Source organism: Chironomus tepperi, unplaced genomic scaffold (assembly GCF_022539635.2).
Source record: "Chironomus tepperi strain 1889 unplaced genomic scaffold, CSIRO-AGI_Ctep_v1 contig_335, whole genome shotgun sequence".
NCBI classification, from domain to species: Eukaryota; Metazoa; Arthropoda; class Insecta; order Diptera; family Chironomidae; genus Chironomus; species Chironomus tepperi.
Window position 1 is genome coordinate 4,049,348 of NW_027226457.1, and position 16,195 is coordinate 4,065,542.

General features: G+C 33.8%; 1 protein-coding gene across 2 annotated transcripts in view; it reads left to right on the plus strand.

The window, feature by feature from the left end:
* Nlg4 (Neuroligin 4) overlaps positions 1–14,453 on the plus strand; it is a 137,132-nt gene extending 122,679 nt beyond the window's left edge. For both annotated transcript variants that reach the window (XM_070644192.1, XM_070644193.1), the window contains 9 exons: positions 3,948–4,165; positions 4,241–4,390; positions 4,869–5,063; positions 5,126–5,617; positions 5,702–6,065; positions 6,589–6,707; positions 7,642–7,884; positions 8,935–9,642; positions 11,851–14,453. In XM_070644192.1, the coding sequence (XP_070500293.1) occupies positions 3,948–4,165; positions 4,241–4,390; positions 4,869–5,063; positions 5,126–5,617; positions 5,702–6,065; positions 6,589–6,707; positions 7,642–7,884; positions 8,935–9,642; positions 11,851–11,996 (2,635 nt within the window). In that variant the 3' untranslated portion in view covers positions 11,997–14,453. The remainder of the gene's footprint in view (positions 1–3,947; positions 4,166–4,240; positions 4,391–4,868; positions 5,064–5,125; positions 5,618–5,701; positions 6,066–6,588; positions 6,708–7,641; positions 7,885–8,934; positions 9,643–11,850) is intronic.
* Positions 14,454–16,195: the final 1,742 nt, after the last annotated feature.

The window sequence follows — 16,195 nt, forward strand, 5'->3', positions numbered from 1 at the left end:
GGTGGGAGCATTAATGTCCAAATTCTTGTTATATCGACAATACTCTATATAATGATTGAGAGATCGGGTATTCAATGGGATTCGAACTCAGACTTTCAAAGGAAGCTCCAAGATCTCCGATCTGTTGCTCAACCACTCGGCCACAGAGGCCTTGCTTCTCGAACTGACAGATTCTCCAACATATGGTTTGATACTCAAGGTTCTCTCACTCTTCTCCATTACCAACTGCATAAACAACTTTAGTTCGTAGACCAAAATAATGAAAAATCATCTAAATCTGACTTTAATTCCTAACAGGCAAAGAGCATAAATACAGAAATGTCATCGGTACCTAAAACTGGTTCTGTCACCGGCTTCCGCCTGCCAATTGCCAATACGACTTCTCTTACCATCCACAAAGTCTGATTTAAAGACCAAATCCACTAAGAGCTTTTACAGGGCTTTTAATAACATTTCCAGCCCATCGGAACCTGTTTACTTTGACTCTTCTCGTAATATCAGCCTCTCCATATAGCTGATACAGTTCTACATTGCTTCTATATTTGTATTGGTCACCTTCTTTAATTCCTCTACTAATAAAATCAAAGGTCATATAGACTAGCTTTAAGCTTCTTTAAAACTAAATTCTCAACAATCTACTTCCTTCCGTTCACTAAGGTCAAACACAACATCTCTGACTCAATCGACTCACATCCTAACCTCTAAGTCACTCCTCAAAATCTCAAATAATCCACCAACTCACAATAAACATCTCAAGAGACTATCTACGTGCTTCTCAATCACACAATTTATCCTTTCCAAATATAATCAAGATTCCAAGACTCTCAGTCTATTTTCATAAAGATTAATTCCTTTTTAGCTTTACTTTCTACTTATGATTCTGACATTTGAAACATTTTCAGCTTTTCTCAATTGCTTTAAATAACGTCAGAAACTCAATTGTCTACAACCGATTGAAGGAGATGCTTAACGTGGATTGAAATAAAGAAAGCCTTTTTATTATTGATGTGAATCAAAACATACAAGGAAGGATAAAAATAACTTATGTGTGGTAATAATGCATGTTCTGTGTATCTATTAAAGCCATAAGCTTCTAAAAACAGCACCAGAAGCGAGAATGAAGCATAAAACATTTTCATTTTCTGTCTAATTAAAAAGAATGTACGAAACGTGAAAGATGCCAGAAATGACAATAGAATGAGAGAAGGAAACGAAGAAGAGCAATTTGGTTCCTCCTTGCTTCCTCACCACGAAAACTGAAAAATGTACGAAAACCAAGAGAGACAATTTAGTTAAAGACTTCTTCTCAGTTCTTTCAATTTTTTATCTCGATCCAATCATTTTTTCTATTGTTTTTTTCTTCTGGCCGCAAGACATCAAACCATGGCTATGGCTATGTACTTGAAATATGAGAGAAAATTTCATTTGAAATATTTTTTATGAGAAATTTGATGCAATTTTTGAAGATTCTTTGTGGGATTGTTTATGATGATGAATTTGATGGATATGGGGTGGAATGTTAAAGGACATTTTGTATTGGAATTTTAAATTGAGTTGGTAGTAAGAAGCATGAGGAGATTTATTGGGTTCCCGAGCAGCACAACTGCTTCTTTAACCGTGGACAACATTTTTGCTGTAGAAATGAGTCAAAATCAGCTTTAATGGAGCCGTCAGGATAACTTCGCATCTTACCTTCAACATGGCGTTGTAGAGATGCCCAAGCAAACTTAGTTCTGATCGGGCTTAGCATTAAGATTAAGTACTTTATGCAAATCAAGGTTATATTAGCAAGTGAACTGGAGACTAGTTTTTGGGAACAATTTAAGGGTTCCTGAGACTAAGGTCAAGACTCTCATCTATTGGAGTCTCAGTTTCGATCCCAATCCTGGTTTCAATCTCGAAAATTCGTCGAATTTTGAGCAGTTAGCCAATTCCGACGATTACCTTCATTTCTGGTGTTAATAATTCAAAAAACCGCCAACTTTACCTTCTAAGAATCGAACCCAAGGTCACTAAGAACACAAAATGTCTAGTCCACAGCCCCCTCAATCTCCTCGCTCACAAAACCGCAACTATTCATCCATAACAAACAAGTAAACAACAAACAATTCCTAAAATCCCCCCAGCAACTCACCTCAAGGAACAAGGACAAACAAAAGCTCATTCACAGAAACAACAGCCTCAATATACGCAGCAAAAAGAAATTCCAATAGACTCAGTTACCATGAAAAAAAAAGAACATGCCAAAATTCCACTTTCCCAGTAATTCGTAATTGTAGGAAGACATTTCTCGGCTGCTTTCTTGACTCATTACATTGTGTGCCTTCATTCTATTGTTGATGATTCCGGTACCATAAAAAAAGAAAGTTATGAAATAAGAAGGCAGTAACATGTCGCTTGTTATGTGACGTTTAAAGAATACGATTTGTAACAAAAGGAAGAGATGAATAAAGCCATGTAACATAATTTCCCATTTTTTTTTCTTATTCTTTTCCTTTGATCGCTGCTTATTTTTTTTTCCTTCGGATACGTCTACACGCACACAGAAGAAAAAAAATTTGTCAGCATCAAATCAAGCAAAAGTCACATTAATGTTGGATGTATACATTGTTATTTCATGCTTGTATCTAGTCTCTCTTGTATATTATACATTGAATGTCAATTAATGGGAAATGAACAGAAAGGAACTTCCCAAAAATTCAAGTTTGAAGAAGAATAAGGAAGTTTAGAAGAAGCAAGCGCAATTTGGCGGGAATGTGAACTTTAATTTGGTCCAAAGTGCATTGATTGAAGCTATTAAGTAGCTATAACATCCAACAAACCCATTTTTGTGATTAATGTCATTTGTTAGGCTGTCAATTACAGGACAGCAGTCACCCAATTAGACAAAACAGAAGAAGTTCCACATTTGCTTCCAAAAATACCTACAAGAATAAAGAATATAGCACAAAAATAATGACTGCCCGCATCAGCACAAAAATATGGTATTTAATGTGCCTCCTCCTTTTCATGTCTTCTGTATTTATTTCAAAACTGCTCTTCTGCCATACTTTCGTTCCTTTTTTTGTTTTAACAATCTAACAATTCGAGGGGTTAGTTGATGACTGATTCTGTTTTTTGGACTTTGTATCATTTCCCTTTTTTCTCAAGACAGAAATTAAAAAGACGCTTGTGGTTGGATTGCTCATGGGAAGGAAAAAAGAATAACAGACGGGGACAATAAATGAGGACGAGGAGGAAAAAGGGAAAGTATAGGCTTGTTGATTTCAAGTCATTTTATGCTTGCAAAAGGAGAAAAACAAAAGAAATGCTGGTGCTCTGATTTCGTGACATTTTGCTCTCGTTCTTGTTCATTAATGTCGGCCTTTAGATGTCATTCTGATTTTTTTCCACTGTATATTATGTCTATTCTGAATAGCTGAACATTTAGCTTAATTTCTATTGTCTATGATATTTGAAAATAGTCTTGCCATTGTTTTTAATGTAATTGCATTGTTATTGGTTTGTAATTCAGCTTCATGCTTGAAATTATCATTAAAAACTTTTTGAAGTGAGAAAAAATTCAAAAATCAAAAAACCGTTAAAAAGAAATTAAATTCAACTCAGCAATCTGCGCTATTTCCACATGACATAACAATACCGCAACAAATTTAGCCCAAAATAAAATTCACATGTGCTGTGCTATCGAGATCCCCTGATTACGGAAACAATCATGACAATGATGGCAATTCCGTAATTTAGCAATTGAAAGCAAATTTGATTTGAACATATCATCAATTTGCTATCGACATTAACAACATATACATGATTATCTATCTACGTCTACGTCTAACATTTCTGATACAGAAATTGTGTGTATACATTGACATGAAGACCGTATCATTAACTACCTAACTAGAAATGATCATTTCTGTGCATAACAATAATTTGCTCTCTTTTAATTATAGCTTTGGCCCAACACGAACGCCTTCACCCTGGGATGGAATTCGTAAATCAGATAAATTTAGTGCCGTATGTCCGCAACGATTACCAGAAATTCAGAATGAGCAAGAGGCACTTAAAAAGATGCCAAAGGGTCGTTTAGAATATTTAAAACGTTTACTGCCTTTTTTACAAAACCAATCTGAAGATTGTTTATATTTAAATGTATTCTCACCACTTCATGGTAAGTTCCCCATTTTCATTCACATTTAAATGCTTACCACTAATTTTTTCCATTTTTTTTTATCCATCCATACAGCGGCTGTTCAGGAGAAAAAGCTCCCCGTACTCGTATTCATTCACGGTGAATCATTCGAATGGAATTCTGGGAATCCATATGATGGTTCCGTACTCGCTAGCTATGCAGATATGATTGTAGTTACACTGAATTATCGTTTAGGCATTTTAGGTATGTAAATTTTTTATTTTCACCTCCTTTTGGGATGCTTATAGCTTTATATTTTGGAATGTTTTGGTTTGAAATATTTCTGTGGATTTAATATTTACGGAAATATGTTTTTGTGGGATATGGACTTATATTTTGTAATTGAATGTTGGGAAAGTTGTCACATTATCCGTGAATTTTTGGATTTTGTGGATCTACGAATGAACAACTTTATTATGAAGCAGTATTAAAGATTGCCAAACTATATTCAAGAGTTAAAATTGAATAATGACTTTAGTAAATTACAGCAGTTTATGCTAAGTCATAAGAATATAGGGTTCGAATCCTATATAATTATAAAGAATAAATAATAAAACCTGCGTTCTTATTTTTTGGTTTTCTGTCGTTTTTTTGACTCAAAATAAATGCGCTTTATACATTACCTTAAATCCTTACCTTAATTCATCTCTCTTTTTCTCCCTTTTTACATTCATTTTTTAAGGATTTTTAAATGCTAATCCAGCACCGCACATACGTGCTAGAGTTGCCAACTACGGATTAATGGATCAAATGGCAGCTTTACACTGGATTCAACAGAATATTGAAAAATTTGGTGGTAATCCATCAATGATTACTTTAGCGGGTCATGGAACCGGTGCTGCTTGTATAGATTTTTTAATGTCATCTCCTTCCATGGGTAGGATATTGAAAATATTTATAACCATTTTTAATGGAATTAACTGTGTATTCATTGTTTAGTCCCAGGATTATTTCATCGTGCCATTCTTATGTCTGGCTCAGCATATTCATCATGGGCATTAGTAGAAGATCCAGTGATATATGCAATGAAATTAGCTAAAGAAGTGAATTGCACAATACCTGAAGATTTAGTAAAAGATCATGAATTAATCGTTGATTGTCTACGAGACATGCCACTCGAGGATTTATTCTCAGCCGATATACAGCCACCGAATTTTTTAAGTGCATTTGGACCATCAGTTGATGGTGTTGTTATTCGACCAGGTCGATCAAATCAAGATCTCGACGAGAGTTCCCGAGCTTCAAAACGTAACAATGCAAATATTGGTCAATATGATCTTATGATAAGTGCCGTGACTGGAGAGGCACTTTGGCGATTTAGTGCAAGTGACATACAAAGTGGTTTCGAAGGTGATCGAAGGGATAAAATTATACGAACATATGTACGAAATGCCTATAATTATCATCTTAGTGAAATATTCTATACGATTAGTAAGTCATTGAACATGTCTATATATTATTTTGGATATGCCAATAAATTTTCCATATGATTAATTCCTCAAATTTCATTTACAGTCACAGAATATACAGATTGGGAAAGGACCAATCAACATCCAATCATTACACGTGATTCAGCTGTGTCAGCATTGTCAGATGCACAATATGTAGCACCATTAGTTCACACGGCTGACCTTTTGACATCAACAAACGGCATGCAGGAAGGTGAAAGTCCAAAATGTTTCTTTTCGGTATTCGATTATCAGACGAAGGATGGTGATTACCCGCAGCGTATGGGAACTGTGCATGGTGAGGACTTGCCATACGTATTTGGTGCTCCACTCGTTGATGGCTTCAGTCATTTTCCGAGAAATTACACAAAATCAGAAATCGCTCTGTCAGAAGCAATCATGATTTATTGGAGTAATTTCGTGCGGACAGGGTAAGTTGAAGATGTGTAATAAGTGGAAAGACATATAAGATGCATAAAAAGTGTAGAGATTCCAATGGTTTCGAAGAAATGTCAGTTCAATTGGATTAGAGAAGATGTTTATTTAGTACTATTGGATGTCTTGTTAAGGATTGATGTGTCGTGTATTTGACTTAATTCACAATTTGTGTACTTGGATGTATATTATGGCAATCTGCAGTCTCTTGACAACAAGACATGTAAGACTTATTGATCCGTCTAAGAATAGCCAACCCTAACCACAAGTTGGAATCTCTACACACTTGACCATGAAAAAAAAGTCCAATCTGAAGCATGTGATTGACACAAAGGACATAAAACAACATTATTTATTGTTTCATAATTGACTTGTTTTTCTCTCGACCATGATTACATCTGCCTCCTACAATGTCATCAAATCACTGATTTTTTTTATTATTCCTTCCAATATCTTTTTCGATGTCCATTTTTCATGACATAAAACAAAAACGGAATCAATCAACATAATATGATTCAGAAATCCCAATGAGCATCATCGTCAAGACACTGTTCTAGCTGCATCGAAGGAGCGTAATCGATTTCGGAGCATCACATGGGAGCAATATGATCCAATTCATCAAAAATATTTAGAAGTTGGTGAGTAGATGAAGTTAATTTTGCAGATGGGAAGCAACAAGACGAAATTAAAAAACAAATTAATTTAATGTTCTTGTTGATGAGAGTAATGGATAGATATTAAGCAACTGATGCTTGAAATTAGAAGTTTTTAATGGCATAGTTTATGTTTTGAAAGTTATGGCTGTAACAACAGGCTGTTTCTAATTAATAGCATCATTAATATTGGATTTGATTTAATTTTTTTCATGGATCTTCCATATCGGATTTTTGACTGCTCATAGCTCTTCAGTTGAGCTATAAAATGGGCTGATATTTTGGAGGCTGATTCATTAGGCCGGAGCAAGAAAGATTCTATAGCTTTATATAGCATTTTCACTTTAAAAATTTGAAAATTTTTTGACCGTTAAATTTTCAATGAAATTCAAAAATATTCAAGACAACACCCCGAGCAACAGAAATGAAGAAGGCTCGACCAAGGAGCTTTTAAGGCTCTTCCTTTGTGTCGCTCGGGCATAATCAAAATAAAGTTTCTCAAAATTACAACAAGAACAAATTTCAAACGCAAAGCACGCAACAAATTAAATCAAATAAAAAGCGTGTGAAAGGAAGTGAGAAGTGCCAAAAGTGTATAACTTCTTTAATATTCTTTTTGAAATTTAAATTTCATTCCATTTCATTCCGTTTGTTTCAACATTGAATATAAAATCAAATGCCTTCAACTCAATGGAGCCGCCATAATTTATGATTCTTTAAAATTTTATGAATGCCATTAAGGCAGCCTCAAAAAATTATTAATTTTCTCCACTCGGCCCCCATGTAATAAATAATTTATTGACAAAAAAGAAAGAGGAGAACTGAAAGCACTGACGCCTTACGGCATAAAGCTTTCTTCATTTTCCATAAAGTAATGTAATTTAATTTATTTTTTTGCTTTCCATCTCTTCCAAAAAAGGTATGAAGCCCAAGATGAAAAATCACTTTCGTGCTCACCAATTGTCAATATGGCTACGTCTGATACCTGAAATGCATAAGCTCGGTGCCGGCATGGAAGATGTCCTTACTCGACATAATTTATTTAAGAATCATGATGATATGTCCCTTTATGATGGTCACGTTAGGCCAGATTTATATTCACGTTTACCCATCTTTGATGAAAATTATAAGCGTCGGAATAATTATAGCATCGAATTTAATGGTTTGTATTATAATGATTATTATTATCTTCTTTGTCATAACAATTTATTTTGATTCCTTTAAATAACGCAATTCCTCGTATTTTGTTTTATTGCTTGAAAGCAATGGTTTAAGGGTATAGACTCTCTATCCTAAATGTCCTTCAATTTTAGAGTACAATCTCTGTCCACAGAGACTCCTTACGATGGATATAACCTTTTTTATGGACATCATCCGTTGGTAACTCTGTGCATTATTTAAATCTATTGATTTTATTTCACATTTAACCTCAAAATTGTGGGGAAGCTGATGTTGAGTTTGTGGTGTTTGAACAAAATTTAAAACATGTCATGTCTTGAAAATCACTTTAAGTATCCAAGGACACACGTTCTGAAGCTTTAAAAGGAACTCATGTAGCTTTGATTCCCGAGCAACACAATGCAACAAACCATAATTTTCGCTGTAAAACTGAATCAACATGAATGTCTAAATGGCATAAGTTAACGACTTGCAGTTTATACGGCGACGTAGCGGTTCCCTAGCGAACACATGTGCTGTTCGGCAACATTTGTTGCTTAGAAGTTAATTGCCTTAAGATTTCAAATATTCACCAATTAAGGATGAGTGCTTTTTATTCAAAAAACATTGAAGGACTCTTAATTTCGCAAATTTAGCCATAACAGCATGGCTGACCTTCACATCCACTTGACCACTCTCCTACTATTGCCTCACCCTAGCAATAAGCACTCAAACTTAAGATACAAATGGATTTGGTTGGGAAATGTGCCAGAAGTATCTCTTAATTACACGATATTTCTTTAGATTCGCTCTAAATTGCTTCTATTTTGCCTATTTCCATGTCTGTGCTGTATGGGCTCTCAATTTGCTTTATTTTTACTGCATAATATATTTTTATTCCGCGGTTTATCTCTTTAATGTCCGATTTAAATTGCCAGTCATTTAGCATAAATGAATCAATGGAAAGTCTACGCCTGAGCGTTATTTAAAAGGATGAATATGAGAGGAACTAATTTGTAATTGTATAACTAATCTGATATTATTTAATGTACAGGAATAACGACAATGGAGCCGCTCGCACTCACCACATGTATCCCGATAAGTAATTTAAGTGGTTTCGCTCCAACAAGCGCTACAAATTCAAGCGATCCGTCGGGATTTGAGGGCTATACGGCATATTCAACGGCACTTAGTGTTACCATAGCGATAGGCTGTAGTTTACTAATATTAAATGTTTTAATATTTGCTGGTGTGTATTATCAGCGAGATAAAACGAGACTTGAAGTGAAATCACTTCAAAAGCAATATCAGCAACGTGGTGGACATCAACAGTCGTTTGACTCAATAAAGCATGCCCATTATCATCTCGGTCAGACAGTAGTTGATGTTGAGAATCATGATACGGGTGCACTGATGGAGAAATCTCCACACATTTGTTCCAATTCAATGCAAATAAATGTTATGAAGAATAATTCACCGGCACAATCAGCAACGACAACAACAAAAGTGCCGATAGCAAATAATACGGCATATAAGCCAAGAGCGGAACATGTAACGATACCGATCAAAAATCAACCTCAACAGACTGCACCACAGCAGCAGCAACAACAGCAAACGTTTGGCCGGACGGAAACATCATTCAATAATTCAGGAATGATGACGTTGCCAAAGCAAAATGTACATATACCCATGAGTTATTCTAGAAATGAATGTATGACAATGGCAACATTACCTAGGAATAGTAATTTGAATAATTCAGCAGGTAATTAGAATTGGAGATTAAATTTATGATAATTTTATTGTCCTGAATCCCAACCACCATCACTACCACTTGAATTCGATACAACTTTTTTTTTATGGATATACAAAAAACATATAATTTATCCCCATCACATCCTGTCATATTCCATTTAACCCGATGATTGTTACACACAATTCATTTTTGATGTGTGGATGTCATACGCATTTTTATTGATATAACATTATTATTGTTCACGCTGCATGAACAGTTTTAATGATCACAAAAATCTCATCATAATTATGGCTCAAATGACGATAATAATGATGATGAGCAGCTATTGAATTTTGCATGCATCTGTCAAAAATAGAACCTCAATTCCACATCATTCTCACTCTTTCTAATGATTATCAGTTGACGGTTAATTATGGGAAATAAACTGGATAGGACATGACATGAAATGTGATTAATTGGTCCTGCATACAATTTTTAACACATTTATGGGATTCGAACCCTTGGAACTTTCATAACTTGAACATTTTTGACAATTTCTTAATCATATTGTGATTTGAACTAAGGAATTTGAAGCTATACACCCCTAACCTCCAAAAAAGTTCAAATGTTCCTGATTATCACCCCATAAAATATCTAATCAAATTCAAATTCCTTTGATTCCTCATAACCTTTCAAATTTAGCATCACTATTCTAAACAAAACATATACCATGCCTTTTTTATTGCCAACTGTATTTTTATGGCCATCCATAAAGTTCCTTTTTCCCACAGCACCATTCTACCTCCAACCTCGCTCATTTGTCAACTGTGCTGTATAAATAACAGTAAACCCATCACAACCCTCTCGTTCTCACCGAAAAAAAAAGAGTATCATTTTGTACCATACTTATGTGCTACTCTCGAATCATAACAACATAAAAATGTATCGTAATATATAAAATTTCCCTTTCCAAACGCACAGCAACAGCAGCAAAAAGTTCTCATCCAATTGGCTATTGTCAGGATGAATATATGTGCCATAATGTAATATATGCTATTGTGATACATGATAAATCACACTTTCTCACCTCCAACTGTAACGTAAAACGTTATAATGAGAGAGTTGGTGTGTTAGAGATGTTAGAGATAAAGATATGAGTGCGTGTATATAAATTAATCCATTCAAAACGTGCTTTTGCTTGTGAACAATATTATGGAATGGGGGTGGGTACCTTATGGGGAAACATGATGGTTTGAGTGAGAATTGATGGGAGCTTCGATATCAACAGATCGGTGTTACTAGGTTGGATATGATTTTGAGGTTAAAGCTCAAAATAATCAATTCAGCGCTGCTGAATATAAAAGAATTGAACTCAGCGCTGCTGAATAGAATACAATTTCATGGATTCGATTCCACCAAAAAATCCATAAATTCCATGATTTCCATAAACTTTTCCATGATGAATTCGGCTTTGCTGAATAACAGAATCAACTGAATTCAGCGTTGCTGAATACGACAAAGAATTAAAATTCAGCGTTGCTGAATAGAATTGAACAAAGAATAGAATTCAGCGCTCCTATATAGCATTTAGTGATGAATTCGGCTTTGCTGAATAACAGAATCAACTGAATTCAGCGTTGCTGAATAGGACAAAGAATTAAAATTCAGCGTTGCTGAATAGCACAAAGTATTGATTTCAGCGTTGCTGAATAGCAGATGATTCGGAATCCAGCGCTGCTGAATAGCACCAAGAATTGAATTCAGCACTCTTTAATCGAATATTTCTGACTTCCCAGCCCTTGGTCCAGCATATGGCCAAAACTTTAGGAATTATTCACACACATATATCCACAGACAACAGCACTTACATGAACATTTACACTTAAGAATGAATGAGTAGATGTAAAAGGAAGAAAAGTATTTAATATGAGAACTAACCGGGTTGATAATCAACGTAATAATAATAACAATAATAAGAGAAATTAATGCGTGTTTTAATGCCTCTTATCGTAATGAAAATATCCCGAAAAATGCGTCAATAAAATGTGTTAATGTTCAAAATTTTTCGTTTCTCTTTTTTTTCTTTCTCTTTTTTTGTCAATAATAAAATCATAACTTAATGTCAATAAATTTTTACCAATGATATATCCAATAATAAAATAAAAATCCATATAAAAACAGTAGTTTTTAGCGAAAATCAACTGTGATAAAAATGTTCCATACCCGTTCCATTTCTAGAGCAAGCTGGAAAGCAGCAAGTAGGAAATCATGTTCAGCGAACACAGACATTAAATCGTGCACAAAATAACAGTAGTCCTATGGGACATAGTCATCAGAAAAGCTGCCACTCACATCTGCCTACAGCTGCAATGAGTGATCTTTAGTTGTCGGTTCCAAATTCATCTTTATCTTTTGTTGAATCATCATTAGATCTAGTTTAAATTCAAAATTTTTTGTAAATTTATTGAGAAAAATCAAATGTTTCTTGCTTCTACCTTCTATTGAGAGCTTTTGGATTGGATGTTGGATGATTTGAGGTTTTGGAAAGGATTGAAGGAAGATCAGATGAGTCAAAATTTTACTGTAGTTAGGTAACTTTGAGTACGTAAACGTTGGTCATTACGTACGTAATCATACGTTACGTCATTTTACGTACGTAATCATACGTTACGTCATTTTACGTACGTAAAAATACGTTAAATCATTTTACGTACGTAATCAAACGTTACGTCAACTTACGTACGTAATCATACGTTACTTATTTTTACGTACGTAATTTCTTCAAAACTGAAAAATTTGTAAATTTTAAAAATCAATTTTGAATCCTTTCCAACTTCAAATCACAACAATCAAACCAATCAAGTCGAAAGAAGAACTGAAGAAGTTGATTATAAATAAAATTATAATAAACAATGTTGTAAATTTCTAATTGTAAAACAATTTTTCATAACACGAAAATGAAAATAACAGACTGAGAAAAAAAAATAAAAATTAACTTTAATGAAAATAAAAGGAAATCCAATTTTATCGATTAGTGGAAAATTAAAATAAATGATAAATGATAAGTAGATAAGACGGAAGGATGGAAGATTATTGAATCATGTAATTAAAATAATAAATTGAATGATATTGAAAAGTCGTTAAAAAAGCAAGAATTTTTAGGGCAATTTTATTTTTAAATTCATTGTAAATATTTAGAAAGGAAATAAATTTAAATTTAAAAAAAAACTGACATATTGACCAAAATTGATCAGCAGTGATGGAAGTGAATAACCAATGATGGGAATTGTATATGCTACTCATGTCGATATAACATAAAAGAGATTATTTTAATGAATTTTATTTGATTTCAATTAAAAGGTATTGATGGGGAAAAAAAGCTCTCGACGAATAAATTTAATGACTGATTTATTTATTTGTTTATTTATTGAACACTTCATACCTCAGCTAGTTTTCCTTGTTCTGTATAATTAATCAGAGTTGTTGTCATTGTTGTTGTTTGACCTTGGGATGGTTCACTTGTTACGTATCGCAGCAAATCCTCTAATAGATCATTCCTCCCATCTCCCCCTTGAGGTCACCCTCTTCCTCTAAGAGCGTTACGTAATAAGTGAACAGCTCCATGTCTGTTATGGGAATACTATTCTGAGTATATCAAAGAGTTTATAGCTGAATCGAGAACTGTGTCGAACTCTGATATCACTCCATTGAGATTGGATAATACGGTTAACTACATAAGTCAAATGAACTTCAGAAGCTCCGCTCAATTTTAAAAGAATGTCCCAAGAGAAATCATTAGTTCCTAATAGTCGTACAACCCTTATTGAGAACATACTTAGATAAAGTATGGTAATAGCTAGATCGTATGCGTTGCCTGAGATCTCCGAAATCTAAGTCTCAGCATCAGGAGTCTTAATCCTAACGAGCAAAAGCATGCTTTCAAGAGTTTGGTATAGTTGAATTTACTAGTTCAGAATGTATTCTCTACACTTAAGCTTGATATTGCTTGATAGGATTTAGTTTTGCCTTGATCATCCTATTTGCTTCAATAACTATGTATATGGTACAGAACAGTGACGAAGGAACATCAACTCAAAATGGGATCTGAGAATTTTAACAAACTAAGTGACAGAGCCAGCAGCAATCTGATGTAATACCTTATGTTGAAGCTTTGGCTATTCATTAGAAAATGGCTACAGTAAGCAAACAAGCAAGCATATCTACGAACAACATAAATCACCTGAATTCTCCCCCAGATCCAACGCGAAACCAACTCTGTCGTAAATAATTACTATCATGCAAATTTATCACGTTCCTCTCTGAATTGTTACAATAACAAAAATTTATTTCTATTCTATTATAACTGCCATATACCAACTACAATCACCGACTCTAGAGCAATAACAATAATTTCAAATTTGGAGTAAATATTTTCATTACATTAGAATTGTAATTAATTATTTATTTTATTTTTTTATATCAAGAATTCTAATTCCATTTGGCTCACATCGAACTTGGATACTGGATACTCTAATTAAATTGTAAATATTTTTTATGCAATCAAAAATTTATTTTTCAACATTTCAATTCAGATTTTAATTTGTTGTGAAATGTTTTTTTTTTATGTGCAGGAACAAAAAAAAATAAATCAATATAAAAGGTAAACGGTCAGTAATTGAGTTTGAAGCGTTGTTTATTTTACAATAAATCCTTAATTTAATTAATTTGGTTTAAAAGCTTTTTTTCCATTAAAGATGGTTGTGATGTAACAATTTCAATTATCGATTTAGGTATGCAGGTTCTGATCTTTAATGGGGAAGGAATGCATCCTGAACAGCACGATGCCAGTTTCATTTTTTGACTTGACAATGACTCGAAATCGAATATTAAATATCCAAGTGGACTAAACTATGTTATAAGTATCGATCTCGAAAATTCTAAGGTATCAAGTCTTAACGTATTTTATCGACATAGCGACGCACCAATAGGTTTTACCGAAGTCTAAGCTTTGAGACGAACTTTGAGTCTGGGAAACTTACTAATATGCCATGCCGTGACAAAAATAAGGTTGCATTACCTTTAACATTGTGCTGCTCAAGAAGGATCTAAAATCCAGAACTCGATGTCTATTAAGATTAAGCATCCTATTTATGGTTATATTCAGGATTTAATTGAGCTATTTTAAAACCCTTTCTTTCAATCGCCATTTTGGATATCTTCAAAACAACCTGTAAATGTCAGTTTAGATGAGCTCTTTACAAAAGCCACAAAACCAAAGACCCAAGTTCCGTAGAATATCTCGCCCACATGCCCCATCTTATTATAAACCGAATTAATTCAAAATTTTGATGATTTGGGTTCATTTTATGAATTTTTAATAGGCAGCCTCTTATCCTCCCACATACATACATCTACTTTGTATACAGTCACCAAAATATAAAAAAATACAAACTTTTTTTTGTTATTGTTGTTTAAATTTTGTGACTTAATCAAGTCACAGTCTAATGTATTGTGATTCACAAATAGATAAATAAAACGAGTACGAATGTAGACAAAAGTGCTACATTTAAAATTACTGACTTTCTAATTAACATCACTTTTCTGTTTGATTTTAATCGCAGTATATATGCTCAATTTCCACATTTGTGTATATTGAGTATAAAGGATTTATTGTGCAATATACAAATATCACAAATATGCATGCGTATATGCAGTTCGGATAGGAAGTTTTATTTTATGTGCCGAAAAGAGCAAACAGCAGAAACTAATTTCCTAATAAATTTATTTTTTAATTAATGGGGAGGGGATGTACTTGCAATTGGCATCAATGAGCAAAAAGGAAACATTTTCATTGTGCATATTAGCAGAGTGAGTAATGAATGGGGGTTTTAAGCGTTGGAAGGAGATGTTTTGACAATTGAAACATTTTGATGAAAGAGGAGATAAGTAGTTAACATAACAATAAAGCTCTGGAAATTTCCAATGATCTAGTCCATAGTATCAAAACATATAGCTAAATCAGATTTAGCTAGACATCGTGTAGAAGACGAACTCAACCAGGCAGATCTCTTTTCCTCTTATCTTTGTTGACATTGTCTATTAAACCTGCTAACTCTAAAGTTGAAGAATGCCTGATCTGTGCTTAAACGTTGGTTAATTGCCAAACTCATATTTTCTATTGTGATATTACTGATCGATCACAAGAACTCCCATAATGACTAAATCACTACTAAAACCTAAACAGTGCAGCTTGTTCCTAAGGGCACCGCTAAGTCAATGTCCTAACGTAACTGTGCCGGCTGTTTCCGACCCACTTTCTAAAGCGCAATTCGGTTGTTCGCATTTTGAAGGGCAAAACTTATAGTTCCTCTCTAGTCAGGATTATATAATCGGTCAAACATCTCCTCCCAGCATCAAAACCCCATTCAAAAAATTAAAAGGAAATATATTCAATCAATAGATAGTCAATAATAAAATACATGAATACGAACAAAAAAAAGGATATAATTTTTGGGATATCATTAATGAATGCAGCGACAGAAACACGAATAATAAAAAAAATCTCAATAAATCTAATTTATTT